At 37.3% G+C, this 21,997-nt stretch overlaps 1 protein-coding gene across 1 annotated transcript in view; it reads left to right on the top strand.

Moving 5' to 3' along the window:
• The window catches only part of rps6kc1 (ribosomal protein S6 kinase polypeptide 1), a 134,373-nt gene that overhangs the window by 27,229 nt on the left and 85,147 nt on the right, over positions 1-21,997 (top strand). The window contains exon 7 of the mRNA XM_039738095.1: positions 15,175-15,543. Within this exon, the coding sequence (XP_039594029.1) occupies positions 15,175-15,543 (369 nt within the window). The remainder of the gene's footprint in view (positions 1-15,174; positions 15,544-21,997) is intronic.

The following is a 21,997-nucleotide window of genomic DNA, read 5'->3' on the forward strand; positions in this document are numbered from 1 at the left end:
CAAATTAGTAGGCCATAGATTGGGCTGAATGCCTTTTAAAATCCAGCAGTGTCTGCCTGGTTCATAAATAAGACATACTGTGTTATAATTTAAATTTTTTGAAATATGAAAGCTTGTATTTCATGTATATTTATGTTATATTTATGTATTTTTACATTTTGATTAGCAGGATTTTTGGCACATCCATAAAATGAATAAATATGTGAAAGGTGCTTCTTTTATTTCTTTTGTCTGTCTTTAATAAGAATGATTGCTTAGTCAGTCTATCCACCTATAGTCACATATCATTTATTTACAAATTGTGTTAAAGCTGCATATAGCTAAATTACCTAGGGATGGTGTTCAGTACAGAGTGGTGTGGTATAACATTGCGGTTGTTTTTATTTTTTATTTTATTTATAAACTGTATATTGAATGCATCCATTCCACAGCAATGCTTCAGACTCTGCCAAGTGCTGACACAATCTGCATTTCACACACACACAAGCTTGTTCACACTATTGAATATTTCACAAGTGAGGGTTATTTGCTTTATTGCTGCATAGACAGTTAACATTTTTATTGTGAAATCATACAGAATTTCAGAGTAAGCAAAAAACAAAATGTAAAAGTACAGTATACTTGACTGCTGATGAGAAATAGACAGCAAAAAAAAAAGCCAAAAGTATCCAAACGTCAATGGTGGACACCTGAATATTTTACCATTGAATCCAATAGTGTGAAATACATCTGCAGCCTGCTGGAGTGCTGAACACATCCCCGACACCTATTGGGGCTGAAGTATGTGGATACTTCATCCTTGCTTGCCAAAATCAATTGGATGCTCACACAGCTAAGTGCTAATACCAAACAAAAAAATATTTTCTTGCCTAAATTAGATTGTTTATACAGTTAAAATTAAATTGGTAAATACTTTAGACCGGGAATATAAGTTTTCATTATCCTTGTCAGGAAGCATTTTACATTTGTACTGCGGTAGGCTTGAACAACTGACTTCTTGCTGCTTGACGTGCACCGTATGTAGAGTGCTCAGATTGTTTGGGGCATTCACTGTAGTTACTTTATCTGGATATGAAAAGTGTACTCGTAGTTGAGCATCAATATTGAAAAAGGTACCTGGTGTGCTCCTTTTCATTATCAAATTATAAAAATGAATCAACGTCAGTTATCCCCAAAATTAGCAAAGAAAAAAATGTAATGATTGACACATTTGAGGGTGTTGAAGGTGAGCAGATGTTGGTCTCCTGTTTGCAGAGAGTGCTGACAAAGACAAAAATAGTGTTTGATTTAGTCTGCTTCTACATTGTGTCATGAGAAGGGCTATAGCAGAAGGATGGCTGTCTTTTAAATCCCACTAACTGCCTGGCAATGAGCATATTTTGCAAAATACTACATGAAGCCGAGTCTCTATTTAGAATCTGAAGCAGATCCTATTGCTTTTGATTCATTGATAATTTTTTACCCATTCTACTACACTTCAAAATTCATGAATTGTCTGTCTCTGTCAAAGAAGGGCATATTTGGGGTTCATCTAGGTTGACCAGTTGCCCTAAATTTGGGAGGATATTGGCGCTGAAATGTTTATGAGCTGATGCCCTTCTGCTTAGGGGATACTTTAAACTTTTCAGATGACAGATTAGTTTGATCATGCAAAACTGAAGTGCAGTGTTTTCTGGGAGAATTGTAAAGAAAAGTGGGATTTCAGAACATAGTCCAGTTATTTATGAGCTTCAAGTTCCAGTGAACTAATCTAATTTGCCCTGAGCTGAGTGTGGAATGAGTTCACTGCTTAAGAGGGGTTGTAACATTTTCTACACATACTTTCAATGAGTTTTGAGAAACTGTTAAATATCAGCACCTCCTACTAGCAGAGAAGAGAACATTTTGCTAAGTAAACCAGGGTGTCTTATTTTATGTGCTCATTAGCCAAGAAGAGAGGGGGAATGGCTACCTTTCACAAAGCTAACACTTTTTATGATGTGGCAAACAAGGGTAACAAAAAAAAAAGTCCAGGTAGTCTAGAGTGGATACTGAATAGAAGATGAGACCAGAGCTCAGTACAGATAACTGCACATGGCATGTAAACCAGCCGACAAATTAATGGTAAATATGTTTTCAACATTTTAAATAAATCTGGCAATAATAGATGAAATACACGTGATACTCATCCAGAATTAACTCAACACATGGGTGTTTATTCCTGAATCAAATATAATGTTCATCTGTCTTTTTAATGGTAACCTGGGCCTGTCCGATTTTTACAAATTTGTTTAAGACTGGGGTAAGTGAAGAGAGTATAGAGTATAGAGAAGGATGTGTGTTAGTTTGCATGTGGCTGCCTCATCTAGCATCGCAGAGCACATATCCACTGCACAAGGCAAAATAAGCTGTTTTGCAATTTTGCATGCTTTCTTTTATCTGACAGTTCAGTGTGCACGAAGACAATGTCAGAGTGCCTGATGGCTTTATGTGCAAAACATGGCAATGTTTTTTGTGAAGCCTCAAGATTTTTTATTTTTTTTTTTTACAAAGTCGAAAGGTTTACTTCTGTAAGCAGAGTGCTTTGTTTCTAAATGTCTTTATAGCTGAAGGCTTCATGCTTTTGTTGGATATTACCACACTGTATGTAACTCACAGTGGCTGTTACTCACCACACTTGATGGCAAAAGAAAAATATACCTCAGACAATCCGGGCTGTGTGTTCTTTTAACAGTCTTGTTGCGTTCGGGTGAACGGGCCAAATTTTCTAAGGCTGATATGGAATTGGTAGGTGATGCTACAGCATATTTGAGGAACTTCTCCATGGCCGTTGGTTTTCTCAATGAAGCTTGTAGCGTGTAACAGGTCATAAGTGGGCTTATGTCAGTCGTTTGAATTCCCCAAGATGCAGGAACAAAATGTCCCCTTAAGTGAAATCTACAATTAGTAGACCCCTAAAACATTAAAGCAATGGCCAATTTTGATTTTTTTTTTTTTAAACTTAAGCTGATGACCCATCTCGGTTGTTCAGCGACCCACAGGTTGACAAAACACTGCCCAGCACCGAAGGCAGCAGGGTGCAGCTCATATTCTGGCAGCTCTGACCTGACGAGCAGCACCTTTTACATCTCTAAAGATTTTTTTTTACCTCTTTAAAAGGCGACCTGTCGTCAACATTCTGTTCAAAGTATTTTTTGAATGTTGAAGCAGCACAGTTTTACTCTAAAGCGATTGGTTTTTTTTTTTGTGTTTTTTTTTAACCAAAGGTAAATTGAATGCTCTGCTATTCCACTCATTTTTCCCACAGAATGTAATTCACCTGAATTATAGTTTAAAATATTTAATTTGCTCTCTCTTTGCTAAGCAACTTGAGTCTCAAGTAACATTTTAATCCTTTAAGAAAATACTTAGTTTTATGTTGCCAAATAATAGTAATAAAAAAATCAAACGTGTACACTGTATCATTAAAGTAACTTTGTTAAATTTAGTTTCTTTGATTTCATTATTTAATGAACATCCACGACTGCATCATTTTTAAAAGTGTCATTTCAAGGTGCTAATTTCAACCTTTTAATGTCAAGATGTGTTGCAAAGCAAATAATTTTTTTTCCTTTTCTTACAGTACAATTGTTATTGATAAATAGGTTCATGCCTCCCACAGTCTCTGATATGTGCTTTCCAGACACATTATCTTTATATTACTAAAAGCTGCATTTGTGCACCTTTTTACTTGATCATTAGCCTTGCTGCAATCAAGGTTATCTACTCTCTTATTTTTCTATAAACTGTTCCATTACTGAAGATATTTGAATATCTTCTGCTTGTGAAATTAAAAAGTAGCCGTTATTATTAGATGTTGCTGCTGCTTGTGAAAGGTGCTTTACAAAATAAATTAAAACAAAGGTGATTGGTTGCATCAAGGAAGGTGGGTTTGAGGTGAAATTTTTGTGAAGGTGGTTTCTTGGAATTTGACAACCTCAGATTTATCAATGTCTCTGTAATCTTCAGGAATTGGATTTCAGATTTGGTTAGAGTATAAGAAGAGGAGTGTTTTATCAATTATAACATATTTCAAAACCGTTAAAAAGAGTTGTGTTGACCATAACAATATGGAAAAAAGTGCCTAATATTGAAGTAGGCTCTCCTCAAAGAGCAGGCCAAAGATGTTCAAATCTAGCAAGTAAAAGAACACCCCCTGGGGTTAGTCCTCTCCTGTCAGTCTGGGTCTTTGCAAGATTACAAAAAGTAACTCTCTTGTATTAACAGAATGAACTCATTTTCAATAACTAAAAAGGTGTAATGACAAGTGAAGCAAAGCGACCCCTTCTTCAGGCAACTTGAAAGCATGCATTTTGTAATCTACTCAGTCAGGGGGTCTCTTTGCTTCACCATTTTTGGATGCAAGGAGAACATGGTACATCACTCTAGTACCTAAATACAGGGTAAGGCATTTATTGAAAAAGCAGCAAAAGTAATTGTCACAGTGTGATGGCTGATGCACAACCAGTTCTGATGAAGCAGCCTGAACAGAGGAAAAGAAGTGAGCCCCTGAATCTTTCTTTCAGTGCAACTTAAGTCGCTACAATCCTCCTGCAACCCCAAACTTACTTATGGGTGGATTTGAAATGGAAAACACACTATGCCTTGGGGAAAGTATTAAGCCCCTTGACCAGTTCTCAAATTTTATTGGGGAAAAAAAAAAAAAAGTCCTACACTTTTTTTTTAGTGTGATATAGTTCTTTTAAACACTCACCAATCCTATTTTTTGAGACACCATTTTATGTTATACTAGCTATGCCATTTGTCAAAGACAGGTTATAGAATAAAGTTAATATTTGCTCTTTGTTTTCTCTACATGTCCTGTCAGTGTTTGGTATCCTTGTGTGTTTTAACTTGCCTTGGCCAGCACTTTCTCTTTCAATTGCATTCCAGTAAAGCCTACGTCTCACACTGTCATTTCAAGTTGACTTGGTCATTCCTGTTTCATTATATTTCATATCTTTGAAGGCAACTCAGGTTGCACCTCATTAGTATTAATTTTAACTCCTCTTTTTTATTTTTATATATATATATATATATATATATATATATATAATAAAAGAGTCACAGTCATGAATTGAACTTTGCACTTCTCGATGTATATGTCCGCCTTTTTTGCCTGCAGCTTCTGGTCTCAATCACATTTGACTGAGCTACCAAAGTGAAATTTACTGATATGACCAGTGCCAGACTCCTCAATCAGATTGCTTAGAGGGACTGGACTTGCAGACAGTAGTGTTTTATTATATCGGAAATTAGGTAAACTTTTTCATAAGGTTGAATTACCAGGGAGGTAAGTGCTACTCTCACTTGATGCCAGTTGGTGATTGAATAAGTAGTGTTTTTTTTTTTTTACGTAATGTATTGAATAAACACATTGTTATTTACACTAAATTGTTATCTATCCACATTCTCTAATTTAATTGAAGACTTCTTTTACATGGGCTGGCCAGCATGTACTACCATGCTATTTCTTAAAGGATTAGTTTGGTATTTTTGAAGTCAGTTATTTCTTGACAAATGTTGTTGTATAAATGTATTTGTCATGTGATACTGTACATACATTTCCAGTCCTAGGTGTTTTTATACAGTGGGATGCAAAAGTTTGGGCAACCTTGTTAATAGTCATTATTTTCCTGTATAAATTGTTGGTTGTTACGATAAAAAATGTCAGTTAAATATATCATATAGGAGACACACACAGTGATATTTGAGAAGTGAAATGAAGTTTATTGGATTTACAGAAAGTGTGCAATAATTGTTTAAAGAAAATCAGGCAGGTGCATAAATTTGGGCACCGTTGTCATTTTATTGATTCCAAAACTTTTAGAACTAATTATTGGAACTCAAATTGGCTTGGTAAGCTCAGTGACCCCTGACCTACATACACAGGTAAATCCTATAATGAGAGAGTATTTAAGGGGGTCAATTGTAAGTTTCCCTTCTCCTTTAATTTTCTCTGAAGAGTAGCAACATGGGTGTCACAAAACAACTCTCTATATATATATTTAACTGACATTTTTTTAAGTAACAACCAATGATTTATACAGGAAAATAATGATTATTAACAAGGTTGCCCAAACTTTTGCATCCCACTGTAATTTGAGAACGGGATGTTTGGAAAACAAAAGCCTAACAACATACGAATGTCAATTTTGACAGTTGTCATTAATTCATATATTGAGGTTACACTTGCTTTGTAAAACTACTTATACGTGTCATTTTTTCAAACCAAAACACACAAATATGATAAGATTTACAGATAACCTTTCACCCGTGGTGTATGGTTGTCTCTGGGGGGGGGGTGGGGTTGAAACAAATTGCTGTCAACAGTTTGTTCCCCATTCTTGGTGTCTGATCGATTTTGCTTTCATCCTTAATGCAAGCACTCCTCCCAGGATGTCCAGCGACTTGTGGAAACCGGAGGTCCACCTCCTCCTCTCCCTTCTTTGAAATTGGCTGACATGACTGTAGATCTCCTCACATCGTGTGTGGTGTGACTCAGATTGAGTAGCGACAGCCTTGAGATGCGTCTTCTACATATTTCTGCTATCCACAATTGGTCACCTGGGTCGTCTTCAGCTCTGCACAGTGCTGAGGTAGATAAGTAGGTTAGCAGGTGGATGAATGGGTATTCATTTGTTGGCCTACTTAATTGACATATAAGGATTCTTGCGTGATTGTTAGTAGTAATTTTAAAGGGAAATGTGAGGAAAATAAATGTGTGTGTACTCCCAGAAGACTACTCTTTCTACTTTGATTGAATTTGTATGATAGTGATTATAAATAATTAATATGTTTCATAAGCTTTAGCCAGAGTGCCACTTGATTCTGCAACTGAAGTAGGGCCCACTGCTCTCCTGATGAGCTTTCTGATTTAAGACACAAAATACGTTTGGAAAGAAAGTACACAAGAAGCTGAATAATTGTAATACTTCAAATTATTCAGCTAAAGAGAACAATGAAGGCAAAACAGGCCCTCCCAGTGTAAATACTGTACAGTCATATGAAAAAGTACACCCCATGAAATATGTGGTTTTCTTTTTTTTTTTTTTTCCATTTACTTATTTTTAAACATATGTGGACATATCAAGATTTAATCTTTAATTAAAAAGTATGTATAGGTAAAGGTGATATCCTATAACAACCATCATATCACATTTACATTTTATAGTCCTTGGTATAATTTAAATAAATATAAATGCAAGTCTTAACATGTGGAAAATAAATACATCCTTGCATTTATCACTACCACAAATTAAAATCGGTTGCAAACAATTTGAAGGTCATCAGAGACGATCGGGACTGAACCTGCCTTATTCAACCCTCAGACATTTAGTTTGGTTTGCTCTTTGTTTTTTATGTGTGTTATCCACCATGCCGGTATCAAAGAGCTCTCTGAGGCCTTCAGAAAGAAGTTACTGATGCCTGCAAGTCTGGGAAGGGATTTCTAAAGACCTCCAAGCGATTGGAAATCAACCATTCCACTTACCAGAAGATAGTCTACAAGCAGAGGAGACTTCAAAAAACTGACAATTTCTCCAGGTTTGGCTGCCTTGACAAAGTCAGCCTGACAGCAGAGCACAAGAGGCTGAAAAGTCTCAATAAACTCTTAAGTGTCCCCTCACAGGACCTCCAGGGAGCTCTTGCCATGATGTCAAATTATATGATGAGTCTACATTTAGAAAGAAGCAGCACAAATTCGATCTACTTGGAGGGTTTTGCAGGAGGAAAGCTTTGCTGTCCAGAAAAACCATGAACACCTGGACAATAACCAGAACTTGTGAGACAATATGCTTTGGACAGACCAGTCAAAGATAGTGTTTTGGCTACAGTATCATAAGACATGTTTGGTGAAAACTACAGACAGTATTTGACCATTACTGTACAACTGTAAAACATGGTGGTTGAAATGGTATGGTTTGTGGCTGCTTTGCTGCATTAGGAAATGGGGGCAACTCCTCATCATAGAATCCAGTGACTTCTTCATTGCACCAGAGGGTGCTAGAAGATGATGTGAAACCATCTGTCAGAAGATTGAAGCTTAACAGAATGGGACTGTGACAGTAACCCTGAACATGCTAGTAAATCTATGAAGGAGTAGCTGAAAAGAAAGAAGTGGAGGATTCTGGAATGGCTATGTCGTATTGCGAATTGGATTGACATCGAAACAAGCTGTGTTCATTCCACAAGACAATCCTCAAACATTACACAACTGTAAGAAAACTGCATGGAGGAGTGGGAAAAACTTTCCCAGTTGATGTCACATGCTGATAGACAGTGCTAGGAAACACCAACGTGAGGGGCCATACCAGCCATGGGAGCCAAGGATGGACTTACTCTGAAAATAATCAAGTGTATGGGCATTGAAGGGTGTTTTTTTTGTTTGTTGTTTTTTTTTAGCGCATTGTGCTATTCCAGTCCAAATGTGTCATATTTACATCCAGCTAAGAAATTTTAATTAAAGATTTATTGCTGTTCTTATTTTAAAATAGTTTTAATTGTTTCATTATTGTCATTTGAAAAAACATAAACAATATAGGGTGGTTCAGATTATGCAATTTTCATTACGCTATAACTTATTAAGTTTATTACATAGAAAATCGCCCAAAAAATCCCGGACCATCGACAAGTATGCGACCGGAAAGACATGAAGAATCGTCTTTGTGCCGAACTGGAATCGTCCCTGCATAAATCAAAGTCATCCAGATGACCTGGATCTGCATAATTAGATCTGGACCACCCTGTACATAAACTGTGAAAAGTCTATTTTTTAAATTGTAATGAAGTACTGTGTCTTTAAAGAGAATAGGATAGGATGGCTGTTGACCTCACCTAACAGAAGAGATGTAGTTCTACAGATTTTGAGGGAATAGCTGCAGTGTACTTGATGATTCTGTGTTGCAGGCAAAGTTGTTGTTGCTAACGTGTCTTTGTCTTCTTCAATAACAATAAGAAAATAAGACACTTCAATTTATACATATGCATTTTTCCTAAGTATTGAAATGTTATTTCCAATAGTATATTAAATACTGTTTTTGAGTTTCACAAACCACACCTGTTACTCCCACATACAGTTAGGTCCATAAATATTTGGACAGAGACAACTTTTTTCTAAATTTGGTTTTGTTCATTACCACAATGAATTTTAAATGAAACAACTCCGATGCAGCTGAAGTGCAGACTTTCAGCTTTAATTCAGTGGGTTGAACAAGCAGATTGCATAAAAATGTGAGGCAACTAAAGCATTTTTTTTAACACAATCCCTTCATTTCAGGGGCTCAAAAGTAGTTGGACAATTGACTCAAAGGCTATTTCATGGGCAGGTGTGTTCAAGTCCGTCGTTACGTCATTATCAATTAAGCAGATAAAAGGCCTGGAGTTGATTTGAGGTGTGGTGCTTGCATGTGGAAGATTTTGCTGTGAACAGACAACATGTGGTCAAAAAAGCTCTCCATGCAGGTGAAAAGCCGTCTTTAAGCTGCGAAAACAGAAAAAACCCATCCAAGAAATTGCTACAATATTACGAGTGACAAAATCTACACCGTCAACCAAGTGAACAACACTCTCCAGGGCTTGGTAGGCGTATCGATATCCAAGTCTACCATAAAGAGAAGACTGCATGACAGGAAATACAGAGGGTGCACTGCAAGGTGCAACCACTTATATGCCTCAAGAATAGAAAGGCTAGATTGGACTTTGCTAAAGAATATCTAAAAAAAGCCAGCATAGTTCTGGAAAAACATTCTTTGGACAGATCAATCCAAGATCAACCTCCACCAGAATGATGGCAAGAAAAAAGTATGGAGAAGGCGTGGAACAGCTCATTATCCAAAGCACACCACGTCATCTGTAAACTAAGCTGTTGAGTACTTGTGTGTTTTTGGTATTAACTGGGTAAAGATAAGAGATAAATAGAGCATTAGTGTTTTACTAAGGTGTCAATAAATGTGTTGAGATTGTAAAATCATTGTAAGTCAAGTCTAGAAAACAAAAAATAGAAAGGAGAGTTAAAATAAAGTGCTGAGAATTGGTTGGACTAAGTATGTCCAAAGAAACTACACTAAGCTCCCACAGTAAATGCCAAGGTGGTACTAGACTTTACATATTAAATTACTTCACGTCCACTACACCCCAGTTCATGCGTCTCACTTGGCTCATACATTCATGTTTTCTTTGGTAACTTTGGGTGAGATGGAGCAAGGAACAATCTGTCATGTTATCTCTCTAGTAGTGAAGAATGTGCCTGCTATTAGAGTCGTGGAGTAGTAGACAGAGTGTTATTTCTGTCTCTGATGCACCTTTTAGCATTGTCATCATAAGTGGCAAAGTGGGCATTGTACTACCAGAGAAACCAAAATACACGGCTCACAACTGTAAGGAAAAAGTACAGGAAATTCATCAACAACCCAAACCAGGGGTATTAAACACTAAATTACAGGTAGAATAATGCCGAATTAACAAATGGAATCACTCCTACACAGCAGTTGTATGCCTTTTTTTATTGTGTCAATGGCATGAATTTCACTGGTTGTGAAACACAATAGATTTTGCATTTTTGCTGCAAACTCAATGTCACATGAACTGCTGGATCATCACGTGTAAAATTCTCAATGACGATTAATCCAATTCAGAAGTGCATAGGGAAGAGGGTTGTATTTTTGGGATAGGACCTAAGCTGGCGACACTGGGCACAAGGCAGGACCAACGCTAGATGAGGCACCAGTCAATCGTAGAGCTCACACACCCATACATCCGCACTCCCTCTCAACCAGTCTAACCAGAACATCTGTCTGGTTATAAGAGGTGGAAAGGAGTGTCATCATATGGACTCTTTCATCCATGCAAACTGATGCAAGTTGAATTACAAATTTATTTTAAAATAAACTTAGATTAATAGATTAAAGTAATAACGGCAGTTGTTGCATTTTTCATATAAGCCCATTCAGTCTTTAGGCCTGTAAAAAAAGAAAAAAGGTTGCCCAACACAGTGGGGTACACGGAGCAGGATTAATTATTCAGTGTATTTCAAAAGCAAATTTGCAGCTTTGGTCTCAGTCTTTGTGTACAAAATGTAGCAATAAACAACAACTTGAATCTTAATATGGAGAATTAGGAAAAAATCTGTCTGCTTTTATGACAGAGTTTGGGGAAAAAAAGGTAAAGCTTAAATCTAGAATTATAGGAGAAGTAATTTTAGCTGCTTTATTTTTTAGCTAGAAGCATTCAGTTTGCTGTGCAGTGACCCAAGAATAGCTGTACTCTCCACAACACGTACGATATAGAACACTCCATTAAGTGTTTTAAATCTGTGTGCAGCAGAGTACTTCAGCGTTTATTTAGTTTAATATTCTGTAGCACTCTTCAGAACAGTGTTACTGTGTAGGACTGCCGAGATATCCAAGATACAAATTAGCAAAGTACCGACCTATCAGCCAGAAGGCCTGAGGGACGGGGAGCTGAGCAATTAATTATCATTTCTTTACTTTTTTATATGGCAGTTTATAGCTTTTTACCATGAGGAATATATTGTTAGGGATTTTGAAGCATTTTTATTCATTTTTTTCTAAGTTTCTTCACTTTGTCCATCTTTTGTGTTTGTGACGTGCCAAAATGCATCACATGACCATGATTGGCACTGTGTTGATGTCAACAGAGGTCTGCTATAAATTCAGTTTTTAAATACGCATATATGGACATGTGATTAAGAGAGACAATGACAATTTGGACAAAAGAGTGATGGGAATGGAAGTCCAGGGGAAGAGAAAGTGAGGGAGCGCAAAGCAGAGGTGGATCGGTAAAATAAAAAGATCAGAAGAAAAAGGGCTTGACTGGTGAGGAGGTGCAGGACTGTTTGGAGAACGCTGATCAAGCACATTGACCCCACATGCAAGTGGGAAAAAATAAAGAAGAAAGCACAGCATCTGACTGTGGTTCTATGTATTGGTGTCCTAGCACAGAATTGATTTTACTGGTGCTGTGTGTTAATTGTATTATACAGCTTCTACAATGTTTGTAACGTGAGAAAATGTAGAATTGTGAACAAGCCCTTGGGGTTCTCATCTCGTCCTACCAGTATGAGGTGGCAGGGGCATCCAAGCATTAGTTCTGTTTCTTTAATGAAGAAGATTAATCTCAGTTGGGCAAATAGAACAAACGACTTTGGTAAAGCCGGTTTGTGTGTGTCTTGGTGAGCTTTACTGAAGACACATGCAAGTAAGAATTTAATTGCGCTTTGTAAATATGGCAGTAATCGTGACTTGGTTTTGTGTTTTGGCCTTGATGTTCCTTCTGATGACCCCTTTTGGATTATTGCTTCAAAATTCATTCAAAAAATTGTGTTGTCCGGAGATCACACTCTGCTTTTCCTCCCACATTTTTGTAATGAACTTAGACCAATTTACCGAAATTATTGAAGACAAACCTGCAAATAGGTGAGGCTGTGAATCACAAGGCTGGCCTGCATTTTCATGCTGGTTTTCATTCTGCTTTTCCAGGTGTTCCAATGATTTAATCCATTATTTACTCATTTGTGGGTCTGATGGTGAAGAAGCCTTTCACTAGTCAGCGTTGCTTGTTTGGTGTCAGCTCCTCTGGCTTTTAATTGTCGTTATTAGGATACAAGGAAGGGAGCAAACTTCACAGAAAAAAGGAAAATAATTGGAAAACAATAGCACAGAGTTTTAACATTTAAAGCTATGGCAAAAATAAAAGTATTTCTAAATGTCTTGTAAATGTAAAAAAACAAAACTGCTGTGCTTTTCTGAATGCAGAATAAGAGAGAAAAGACCAGCTGACTAATCAGGTCAGTTATTATCACAGATTGTGATTGAAACAAAAACCTGCAGCCACAGTGGGATCCCCAGGCCCGCTGCAGTAGAGCAATAGGTCGTGGAAGGGTGGAGCACAACTGCACTTCATTAGAGACGTGTCGTGATTTGTTCAGTTCTCGATCACCACGTATCCTCGCCAATCGTCTAACAGTCCACGTGCTTAAACCTGCCCATTTAGATGACAATACAGTTGTATTTTAGGTTTTCAGATGACTTGCGTTATTTCTTAATAGAATATTAATGTTTTATATAATTATTTTTTTTTTTTGCATCTTGTAGTATTAGAGGGGCCCAAGATGGTTCTGTTTTCCAGAATTGTTTTGATTCACTTTTCTGTCCTTTTTTCTTTTTTCAAGTGCTTGTTTAAATACAAAGTGGTAGTGTTGCACTTTATTATTTTAGCAGTAAATATTAATTAAACATGCTCTGCTTCGCAGTATTTGTAGGTCCTTGTGTATCAGAATAGTCAATTTATGTCCGCATTTTGCAGAAAAGACACTTTCAGGTTTCTCATAATGACACAGATGTTACATATTTAAACACTGAAACTGTGATGCAGATATTCACCTGGAAAAAAATGTGTCCTTCCAAAAATCAATTATCTTTGTTCTTCAAGGCCATATGTGCACTGATAATAAAATAATTGAAATGATTTGCTGGGCTTCATAATGTTTGTTACATAATAATTCATATTTAATGAGCACATAATGAGGATGTACAGTATGTCTGTGAAAAATATAAATCTATTGAATTTAGTGACTCCTCTCATGTATGCAGTAAACAGTAAATTAATAATGATTCATGGGCATTTTACTATTTAATTGAATTAATGTGGATCACTTCTAAAATGTTTTATACTCAATGCTACTAGCTTAGGACGTGGATCCATGGGAGTGTGCAGCCTAACGCAGCAGCAGCTCTGGCTTTATTGATAGGTGGTTTTGTTTCTTTGTTTATGGGCTGTTTGTTATAAAGAGAAACTCCAGCATCATGAACCAATAGAAAGCTGAGACATTATGAAAGGGATCGCCCCTTAGAGCATCTTGGTTTCAGGCACTTGAAACTTTTTATTAAATAAATATAAAATTTTGCTTAATCTCCCATTCCTTTTTTTTTTTAATCAAAAATTTGACTGTTTGAAGGTTTTAGAGAAACGTGGTCATCCTGTGTCTTCCTTTTGCTTAACACGGGTTATGCTCTGCCAAGGTGGATGGCATTGTGAGACATACTCAGACCAGAGCCTGTCCTGGAAGCTTTCAGCTGAGGGCAGGAACAAACCTTAGATGGGACACCAGTCCGTCACAAAGAGACAATGAGTTTACACTTACTGGCTGTCATAACAGGCATGTCTTTGGACTGATTGAGGAGCATGTGGAAACTCAGCCTTGACGTCTGCTGGCAAACTTTTAAAGCTCATATATTTGACTTAGAGTATAATTGTAATATCTGAATATGATCCATTACGGAGACATTTGGCTTAATTGATTAAGTACAATTAGTACTTCATTTGTACTGCTTGTATTTCTCAATATGTGGAATATTCCTTCTCTAGAATCTCCGTGATGTCAGTATCATTAAAGAATTTTATTTTATTTTTTTAAATTGTGGCCTCTGCAGTTTGACACTTTTATATTTACTGTCTTGTGTGTCAATTATTGAACTGCATGTTTGCTGTTGATTTAAAATATGAAAAGTCCTTGAACTAATACTTCTATACAATTTTTGCAATTTTGCCTATTAAAATCTCATCTATGGCAAATCTTAGTAGAGTGCTACAGTATTTAGATGTTTCTTGTAAGCAGCGATGTGTAATTCTGTTTAGTTATGTTTAGCTTTTCTGGATTCTAAATAAAATGCCACTTCAAGAACAACACCAACATTTTTTTTTATTTGTGTAGCACTTTTACCTACATCCTTATATTCTTTGTATGAAAAGGTACTTTCTGAGAAATGAAATTTAAAAACTTTCAAGACAAAAGAAAACCCAAAAAAGGTAAGTTAAAGCAATCAATAAATGGCATACCATAAAATAGTAAATAAGAATAAATCACTGTACACATAACAAAGATTTACAAGTAATAGAACAAGTTGAGTTCTTATTTTTAGATTTGTTTTCATGTCATTTATGAGAAGTCCAATACTTTGGTTGGATGACCACAAGGGACAGGAAAAAACAAAACCCTCCAGGAATGAGAAGTTGGAGAAGCTGGATGCCTTTAGTTATGTGATTTTTGATATATGTGGCTTACTGCGCTTTGAAGTATCGTTTTAAAGCCTTTTCAAAGAATATTTCATTTGCTGTCTGCTGTATTTGTGTCTCTAGGCTTCTCAAGTGACAGTGACCTCATATCTTTGCTTGTGGACACTGACTCTCTTGCCGAGCTTGATGATGGAATGGCATCGGCCAGGGACTCGCCAGTCAAGCAGCTTGTGTGTCTCAGTCCATCTTCAGAGTCCATCAATAAAGACCTCCTTCGCAATGAACCAGAGATGAGAAGAGATGGAGCCGAGGGTGGCAGTAGGGCATCTGTTTTCCCTGGAATTCCCAAGCCCAAAACGCAGAAGAAAGACTACCTTGAGAAAGCTGGAGAACAGATCAAACTAGCTCTGCAGAAAGAAGCCGAGCAGGACTTTGAGGGTGCCTTCTCTTTCTACCGGAGTGGAGTAGACCTACTTCTGCAAGGAGTTCAAGGTAAGGAAATGATTATGTGAGAAGACGGGCATTAAATCGGGTTCTGTTTCAGTGCATTTTTGAGTGACACTTTTATTGCGGTAATGATGTAAACTACAGAGGCTGCTGTTGCTCATACTAGTTGACGTCTGGAAGGTTAAAAATGAAAAGCATGGTATGGTTTATTTTCCAGTTTGAATGTTATTTGTACTCTTTTTAACAAATATCAAATATTTACTTCAGTTCAGTGTATTTTGGTTCAGCCCAACAAAGACTTACAAAATAAGACATTTAGGTACAACTAATATAAAATACTAACAGATGTTTTATATCTGCAAAATACAAAAAAATAAAGCATGCTCACCACATGATTTTTTTCAATATGTAAAGCTGGTAGTTTTAGAAAAATATTACAGACAACAGATTTTATTATTATGTGGAATTAACTGGAGAAATCCTCTTCCTAAAAACACGTACCGTATTTACGCGTGTACCACACACACACTTTTTCCAGAAAATTAGCATTAAAAAATCAGGTGCACGTCATACATGAGGAAATGTAATTCTGTAATGTTTACTACTTCTGCTTGGGCTCGCTCGTTGCTTGCGCTCTCTCTCTCCCGCTCACTTGCTTGCACACTCGCGCTCTCAAAACGCTTCTTATACAATCACAACGCGCATCATACACAGGGCAAAACGATTTTCTAGATTTTCTTTGTAAAAATTAGGGTGCGCGTCTTGCACGACGGCGTTTGGTACACGAGTAAATACTGTATATTCAAATTCCCCAACTTGCATCTCCTTCATTCATCAGTCAAGTGGCCAGTCTTCAGTTCCAAAGATTGAATATGTTTGGATGAGCTTCACTTTCTACAAAGATTTATTTACCAAGGTTTTGGCAAAAGTACCTGTGTTGTGAGCAAATACGACTGGAGGGTTGACGTGCGTTATGAAACTAAGTTTTTATTATCTATGTGTTGATATCTGCCAAGGGGTGGAGGGGGTGAACTTGGGATCGCCACCCTACTTTTTTCTGGTGATCCTGTTAATTTCATCAAATGGTGACCACAAGTGCACACTGGGGAGGTTTGCAGCCAAGTGTGAAGCAGTTGGGATGAGGATCAGCACCTCTAAGTCTGAGATCCGAGTTCTCAAGCGGAAATAAGTGGAGTGCCTTCTCCAGCCTTGGGAGGAAGTGCTACCTCAAGTGGAGGAGTTTAAGTGAATCGAGGTCTTGTGCATGAGTGGAGGAGACCTTGGAGCAGATCTAAGACAAGATGGAGAGCTGGCCTGGGAATACCTTGGTGTCATCCCCAGAGGAGTTGGAGGTGACGGGGGGCAAAAAATTAGGGACATTTGGGCTTCTTTGGTTAGACCACTGCCACTGATGTAGAAAATGGGTGGGTGGATGGATGTTTTGATGTTGTTTGCTGCTGTTCAATGTTGGCCCCCACTTGACCACCCCCCTCCCCAGTGAAGCCCATGTATTAAAAACTTTTTTTTATCTTCAGTTTTCATGAAAATATGAAGTGAAAAAAATGTTCTCTATCATCATTACAAATAACACAGTTTTTCCTTTAAAAGTGCTGAAAATGTTTGTTTTCTCTTCTGCTGAGCCTTGCCTTTCTTTATTCACTAATTGTTATCTGCTCCTTATTAGCAACAAGATACAAATGTGAAAACATCTAACGTGTGTGTGTGTGTGTGTTCATCATAAACTATCTGATTTACTGAAACATTTGGAAGAAACTAAGAAGAAAAAAGTGAAGGACTGAGAGTTACTGATATGCTTCAGCCTAAAAAAATCATTTGGATGCTATGCTTAGAAGGGAAGAAAATCTGTTTATATATGAGCAACCCGACATGGTGGGATGAAAACTCTTGACACACCATAAAATTACATAAGATCCATTATGGGCAAGGATTGGTTTCTAATTAAGCAATCGGGTTGGAACAAAAACCTGCAGGCACTGTGGCCCTCCAGAGCTGACTTTGCAGACCCCAGTTGTAGATCATTCTTCAATAGCAGATCTGTCCTGGATTCAGTGCAGATGTGTCTGTGACACACAGAAAAAACAGCTGGGTGGTGAGTTCTTTCAGCGGATGCCTTACACAATTCTAAACCTAAACTTTACATAGTCTGCTGACTGAAGTCCAGCTAACATAGTTGTGATACAACAGAAACCGTAACGAGAAAATTGCCAAGCTGTTGAAACGAATAACACAATTATCATTGGTCAGTATGTATAAACTATAGTAGGTGTCAGGGTGGATGGACTGGCATCCTGATCAGGAAGGTGGTGGTTCCTTGCCTGGATGAGAGGCCGTATTGGAAGGGCGTGGATGGGTAGGCGTCCAGGCCAGATTGATTACTGGTACCTTTTCTGGCTAGGAGGCCATAATGGATGAACGGGGGAGATCATGTATTCTAAACTATTTCTTTCACAGCACAAACCGATGGGCAACATTCTTCAGGTGGATCTCACAGGTACACACCCTCAAGGCAACATGGCAGCTGTAGTTCTAGTGTGCAGTCTGGCTGGGTTTATTTGGCACCAACAAGAGGTGCTACTGGTACTTGTAAAGGATACCCAGAAGGGTTTCTGGATCCAGGCTTAAAAAGCCCCAGCATTCAGTATATGGTGGGCTTGGAGTTGGGAGGAAACCGCTGCTAAAGACTTGATAGGTAAACAGGCCATAGGTGAACTAAGCAAGACAAATGGGAAAGTTGGGAAGGCCAGAAGGCTTAGGTTTTTATTATTTTTAACCCCTATGTAAATTGGGCATTTTGCTTTTATTGTTCACCTAATAAAACCTTTTTTTTTTTTTTTTGGTTTTCATTTCATTTTCATTTTTCTTGTCATCATTTGGGTTTGAGGATGACCCATTACCTCCCCTCAGAGTCCATCTGGGATGTGTATTTGTCAGTAGTTCGAGAATATAAGTATAAATATCGAAATGTTCTTCAGGCTGAGTTTACACTCCATGAGATTGGTCTTTACAGTAATAACATTGAAAGTCTGTGTGCATTGTGCTGTTGATATTGACACTTTCCTCATGCATCATTCTCAATAGAAACTAATGGTGATTTGCTTTAGCTATTTTTTGTGTATAGAACAGTTAAAGCCAAGGCCATACTGATGATATGACTACCTTTGGTTTGTGAGTGTAATGTTATATGAACTAACTCACGTGAACAGCTACAACTGTAATCCTAAGAATACTTGGAAGTTTTCTTAAAGGGAAGACAGCGAGAGCACAATTGTGTGGAATTTTTTAATAATGCAGTTTTTTTTTTAGGTATTTCAGATAGGCACCTGGCCTTTTCTTGAAATGTTTTATAATATACAAAGCCATTCTCAAGTGTCAGGACTGAGAAGTTCGAATTGCTGTTTTGCTGCATGCTGTAGCAGTTCTGATTAAAATTAAATGATGAATGTGAGGCAAAGGCACAAAAAGATGCTTTCATTTCTTGGTGTTTCCTTGCATCTTTAATGCTTTAGGGTATTCTCTTTTTGCGCCTACTACCCTAATACTTACAAAGCATTCTGTGCACAGATTACATTATTATTGCCCTTGCTAAGCAGTTTGGAAAGTCACTTAAGGAGAAGATAGCAGCAGCATAATTACTTGGAGACTTAACTCTCAGTGTCGTCTTTAAGGATTATGACTGGGAGGTTGTAGTTGGTATTGGTGACAACAGAACATTAGAATCTTGGGAAATTTTTGATAAGAATCCTACTGAACCTGCACTCCGATCCCTAAAGGTTATTAATAAAGTATATCGAAAATAAAAAAAATGAATAAACCAGGCTATTCATTCCAATAATCCTGTCGCCAATCCTGTCCACCTAATTTCTCAGAAATACTAAAATAATTTAGATCTGAAAGTCCCTGAAGTCCTCCTCTCAACCGCACTACTTGGCAGTTTTTCCATGCAACTGTGCTTCATTGTGTGAAGAAAAGCATTCTGATGATTGAATGAGATTTATTCTTAACAGGTCTCCAACTGTGTCCCCAGGTTTAGATTAGATACACTTTATTTATCCTCAAGTTTACATAAGTTCGAAACCAAAAAAGTATATATACATAAATATTATAATAGACAGACAACATCCCTCAAACACACTTTAGAAGTTTGTTTTGCACAATGAAGAGCTGCTGCTGTTCTCAATAACAGCAGTAAGATGGTGGGACCTGTCCAGAAGTGACACAGGTTTACATTTAAAAAGCTAACTTTTGTTCTTGTTGAACTCATTTTAAAGTAACCGTCGCAGTCCATTTCACTGTTTTGTTTCCTAATGTTAAAAAGTTCAATCATGTAACCTCTTAATCTTTTTCTGTTAAACTAAAAGGTGCAACGTCTCCCACCTCTCGGTCCCAGAATCGGCCTAGTTGTCCTTTTCTGGAGTGCTGCTCTGTCTTTCTTTATTCCAGGTGAGGCCGCACTAATGCATTATAAAGCTCGACCATAACCTCTTTAGACTTGTACTCTACACATCAGGCCACTATATAACCCAGCATTGTCTTTGCCTTCTCAATGGCTTCTGAACGCTGTCTAGAAGTTGATCGTGACAAGTCCACTACGACTCCTAGGTCCTTTTTGTAAGCAGTTCTTTTCAGACCTTTTATGTGTTTAAATCTTAACATTTCCACTTCCTATGTGTAATATTTTACCGTCGATTAATCTTCCAAAGCCTTTCTGTAATGATTTGGCTGATTCTAGGATAGTTGGTTTGGTACCATCTGTAAACTTTACCAGGTTATTAATTATTTTCCTGATCATCTATCTACCTGTATATATAACTGACTGAACTTAAAACTGAGAGGACTTGATAAATACGAGAGACACTAACATAGAGTTTTGCCTTTGATTTCTAGGTATTTTTGTTGGTGTAAGTTTAACATTTTGTACTTGGCACCCTTTTCTGTCCTAGTATTTATGGAGGATATGCTGCACGCACTGCGTTAACTTTATCCAGCTATTGTTAATTTTATTTGAAAGTCATCCTTAAAGTTGCATCAAAATACAGAATAAGTAATAAACTTTCTGATTAAACACATATTTCAGATAACCTCTAGAGCTGAAGAATTACAACAAGCAAAACTGTTTCACAGTCTTATAGCGTGCAAGCTAAAGTTTTATTATCTCTGGTCCATTATGAGGCATTGGGCTCCATTTCAATTGTAACAACAAAATGCACGATTTCCACCGGTCGTGTTAGCGAAGCCAGTGATGTGCACCGAAAAGAGTTTGACATCTGTCAGGAAAATCTCTTTTCTTTAATTTTTGCCCCTCACCCTGTTGGTTTTTCATCAAATGCTTTGGAAGTGTAGACTTAGATAGACAGCTCTGTTATTAACCTAAATATTTACCTGCTCATTTGTTTCTCTGCTATGGGGATCATGGGTGACACAAATGGGTTGTAAATATAATTAAATTGAAGAACAACTCCTAACTGTCATTTGCATTCAAATAAAATTTTTTAATTTGGGTACTGAACCAAAATATCACAGCATCGCAGTAGTGTTTGGAACTGTTTGTGTTTCTAGAATATTTAGCAGAAGCCGACTTTATTTTCTAGGACAAGCACTGCTAATTATTATCCTTTGCTTTTAAATAATCTGTTTACTGTCAGAAGATGAATGTGGAAGATGTGACAGAAGAGTTATAATTGAATTTTTGATAGTTGCTACACTCAAGTACATTTTAATTTTATTTCCTGACCATTTGATAACCAAATACATGTTAACCATTAGTAAACTACGAAATAGCATTTGATTACATATTAACAGGCAGCACATTGGCACAATGGCTAATGCTGCTGTCTCACAGAGCGATGTCCTCCATTCAAATTCCACGCTTGGTTACAGTCCTCGTGAAGTCTGCACATTCTCGTGTGACTGCATGGCTTTTCCTTGGGGTACTCTGGTTTTCATTACAAATGCCACTTGTAACTGACAATTCCAAAATTCACTCGTGCAGGGTTAGTTCCTCCTTTGTTCCTAGTGCTGCCAGAATAGTCTGAATTGGATTAAGCAGAATTGGGAATGTTATGTACGTACATGTCAGCTTCACATTGTGAAATTCTATGTCGTCAATTTTTTAGCTACACCTGTCTTGTACCAAGGAAGGGACTCCTTTTTAACTTCCAGGACTGCATGAATTCTTCGTTTCATCTTCATCATGGTTTTAACAAAATGCTGAAAGTATTTCTTAGAGGTTTCATTAGCTTTGTGCAGTTCCTGCAGATTTTTCATTCATTCCACCTCATCCTAAGCCACCATCTTAATCTGAAACCTGAAGGGCAAAGTGGTACATGCGGGCAAAAGGAACATCAATTATAAACACAAGAATGGAGATGTCTTAAAAGGAAGCAACCTGTAAAAATGATTTAGGAAATTATGTTGCATCCTCATTTTCATCATCGAAGTACTGTGCAGAATAAAATGTTAGGCTACATTGTAAAAACTG

The sequence above is a fragment of the Polypterus senegalus genome, chromosome 16 (assembly GCF_016835505.1).
Source record: "Polypterus senegalus isolate Bchr_013 chromosome 16, ASM1683550v1, whole genome shotgun sequence".
NCBI lineage: Eukaryota > Metazoa > Chordata > Cladistia > Polypteriformes > Polypteridae > Polypterus > Polypterus senegalus.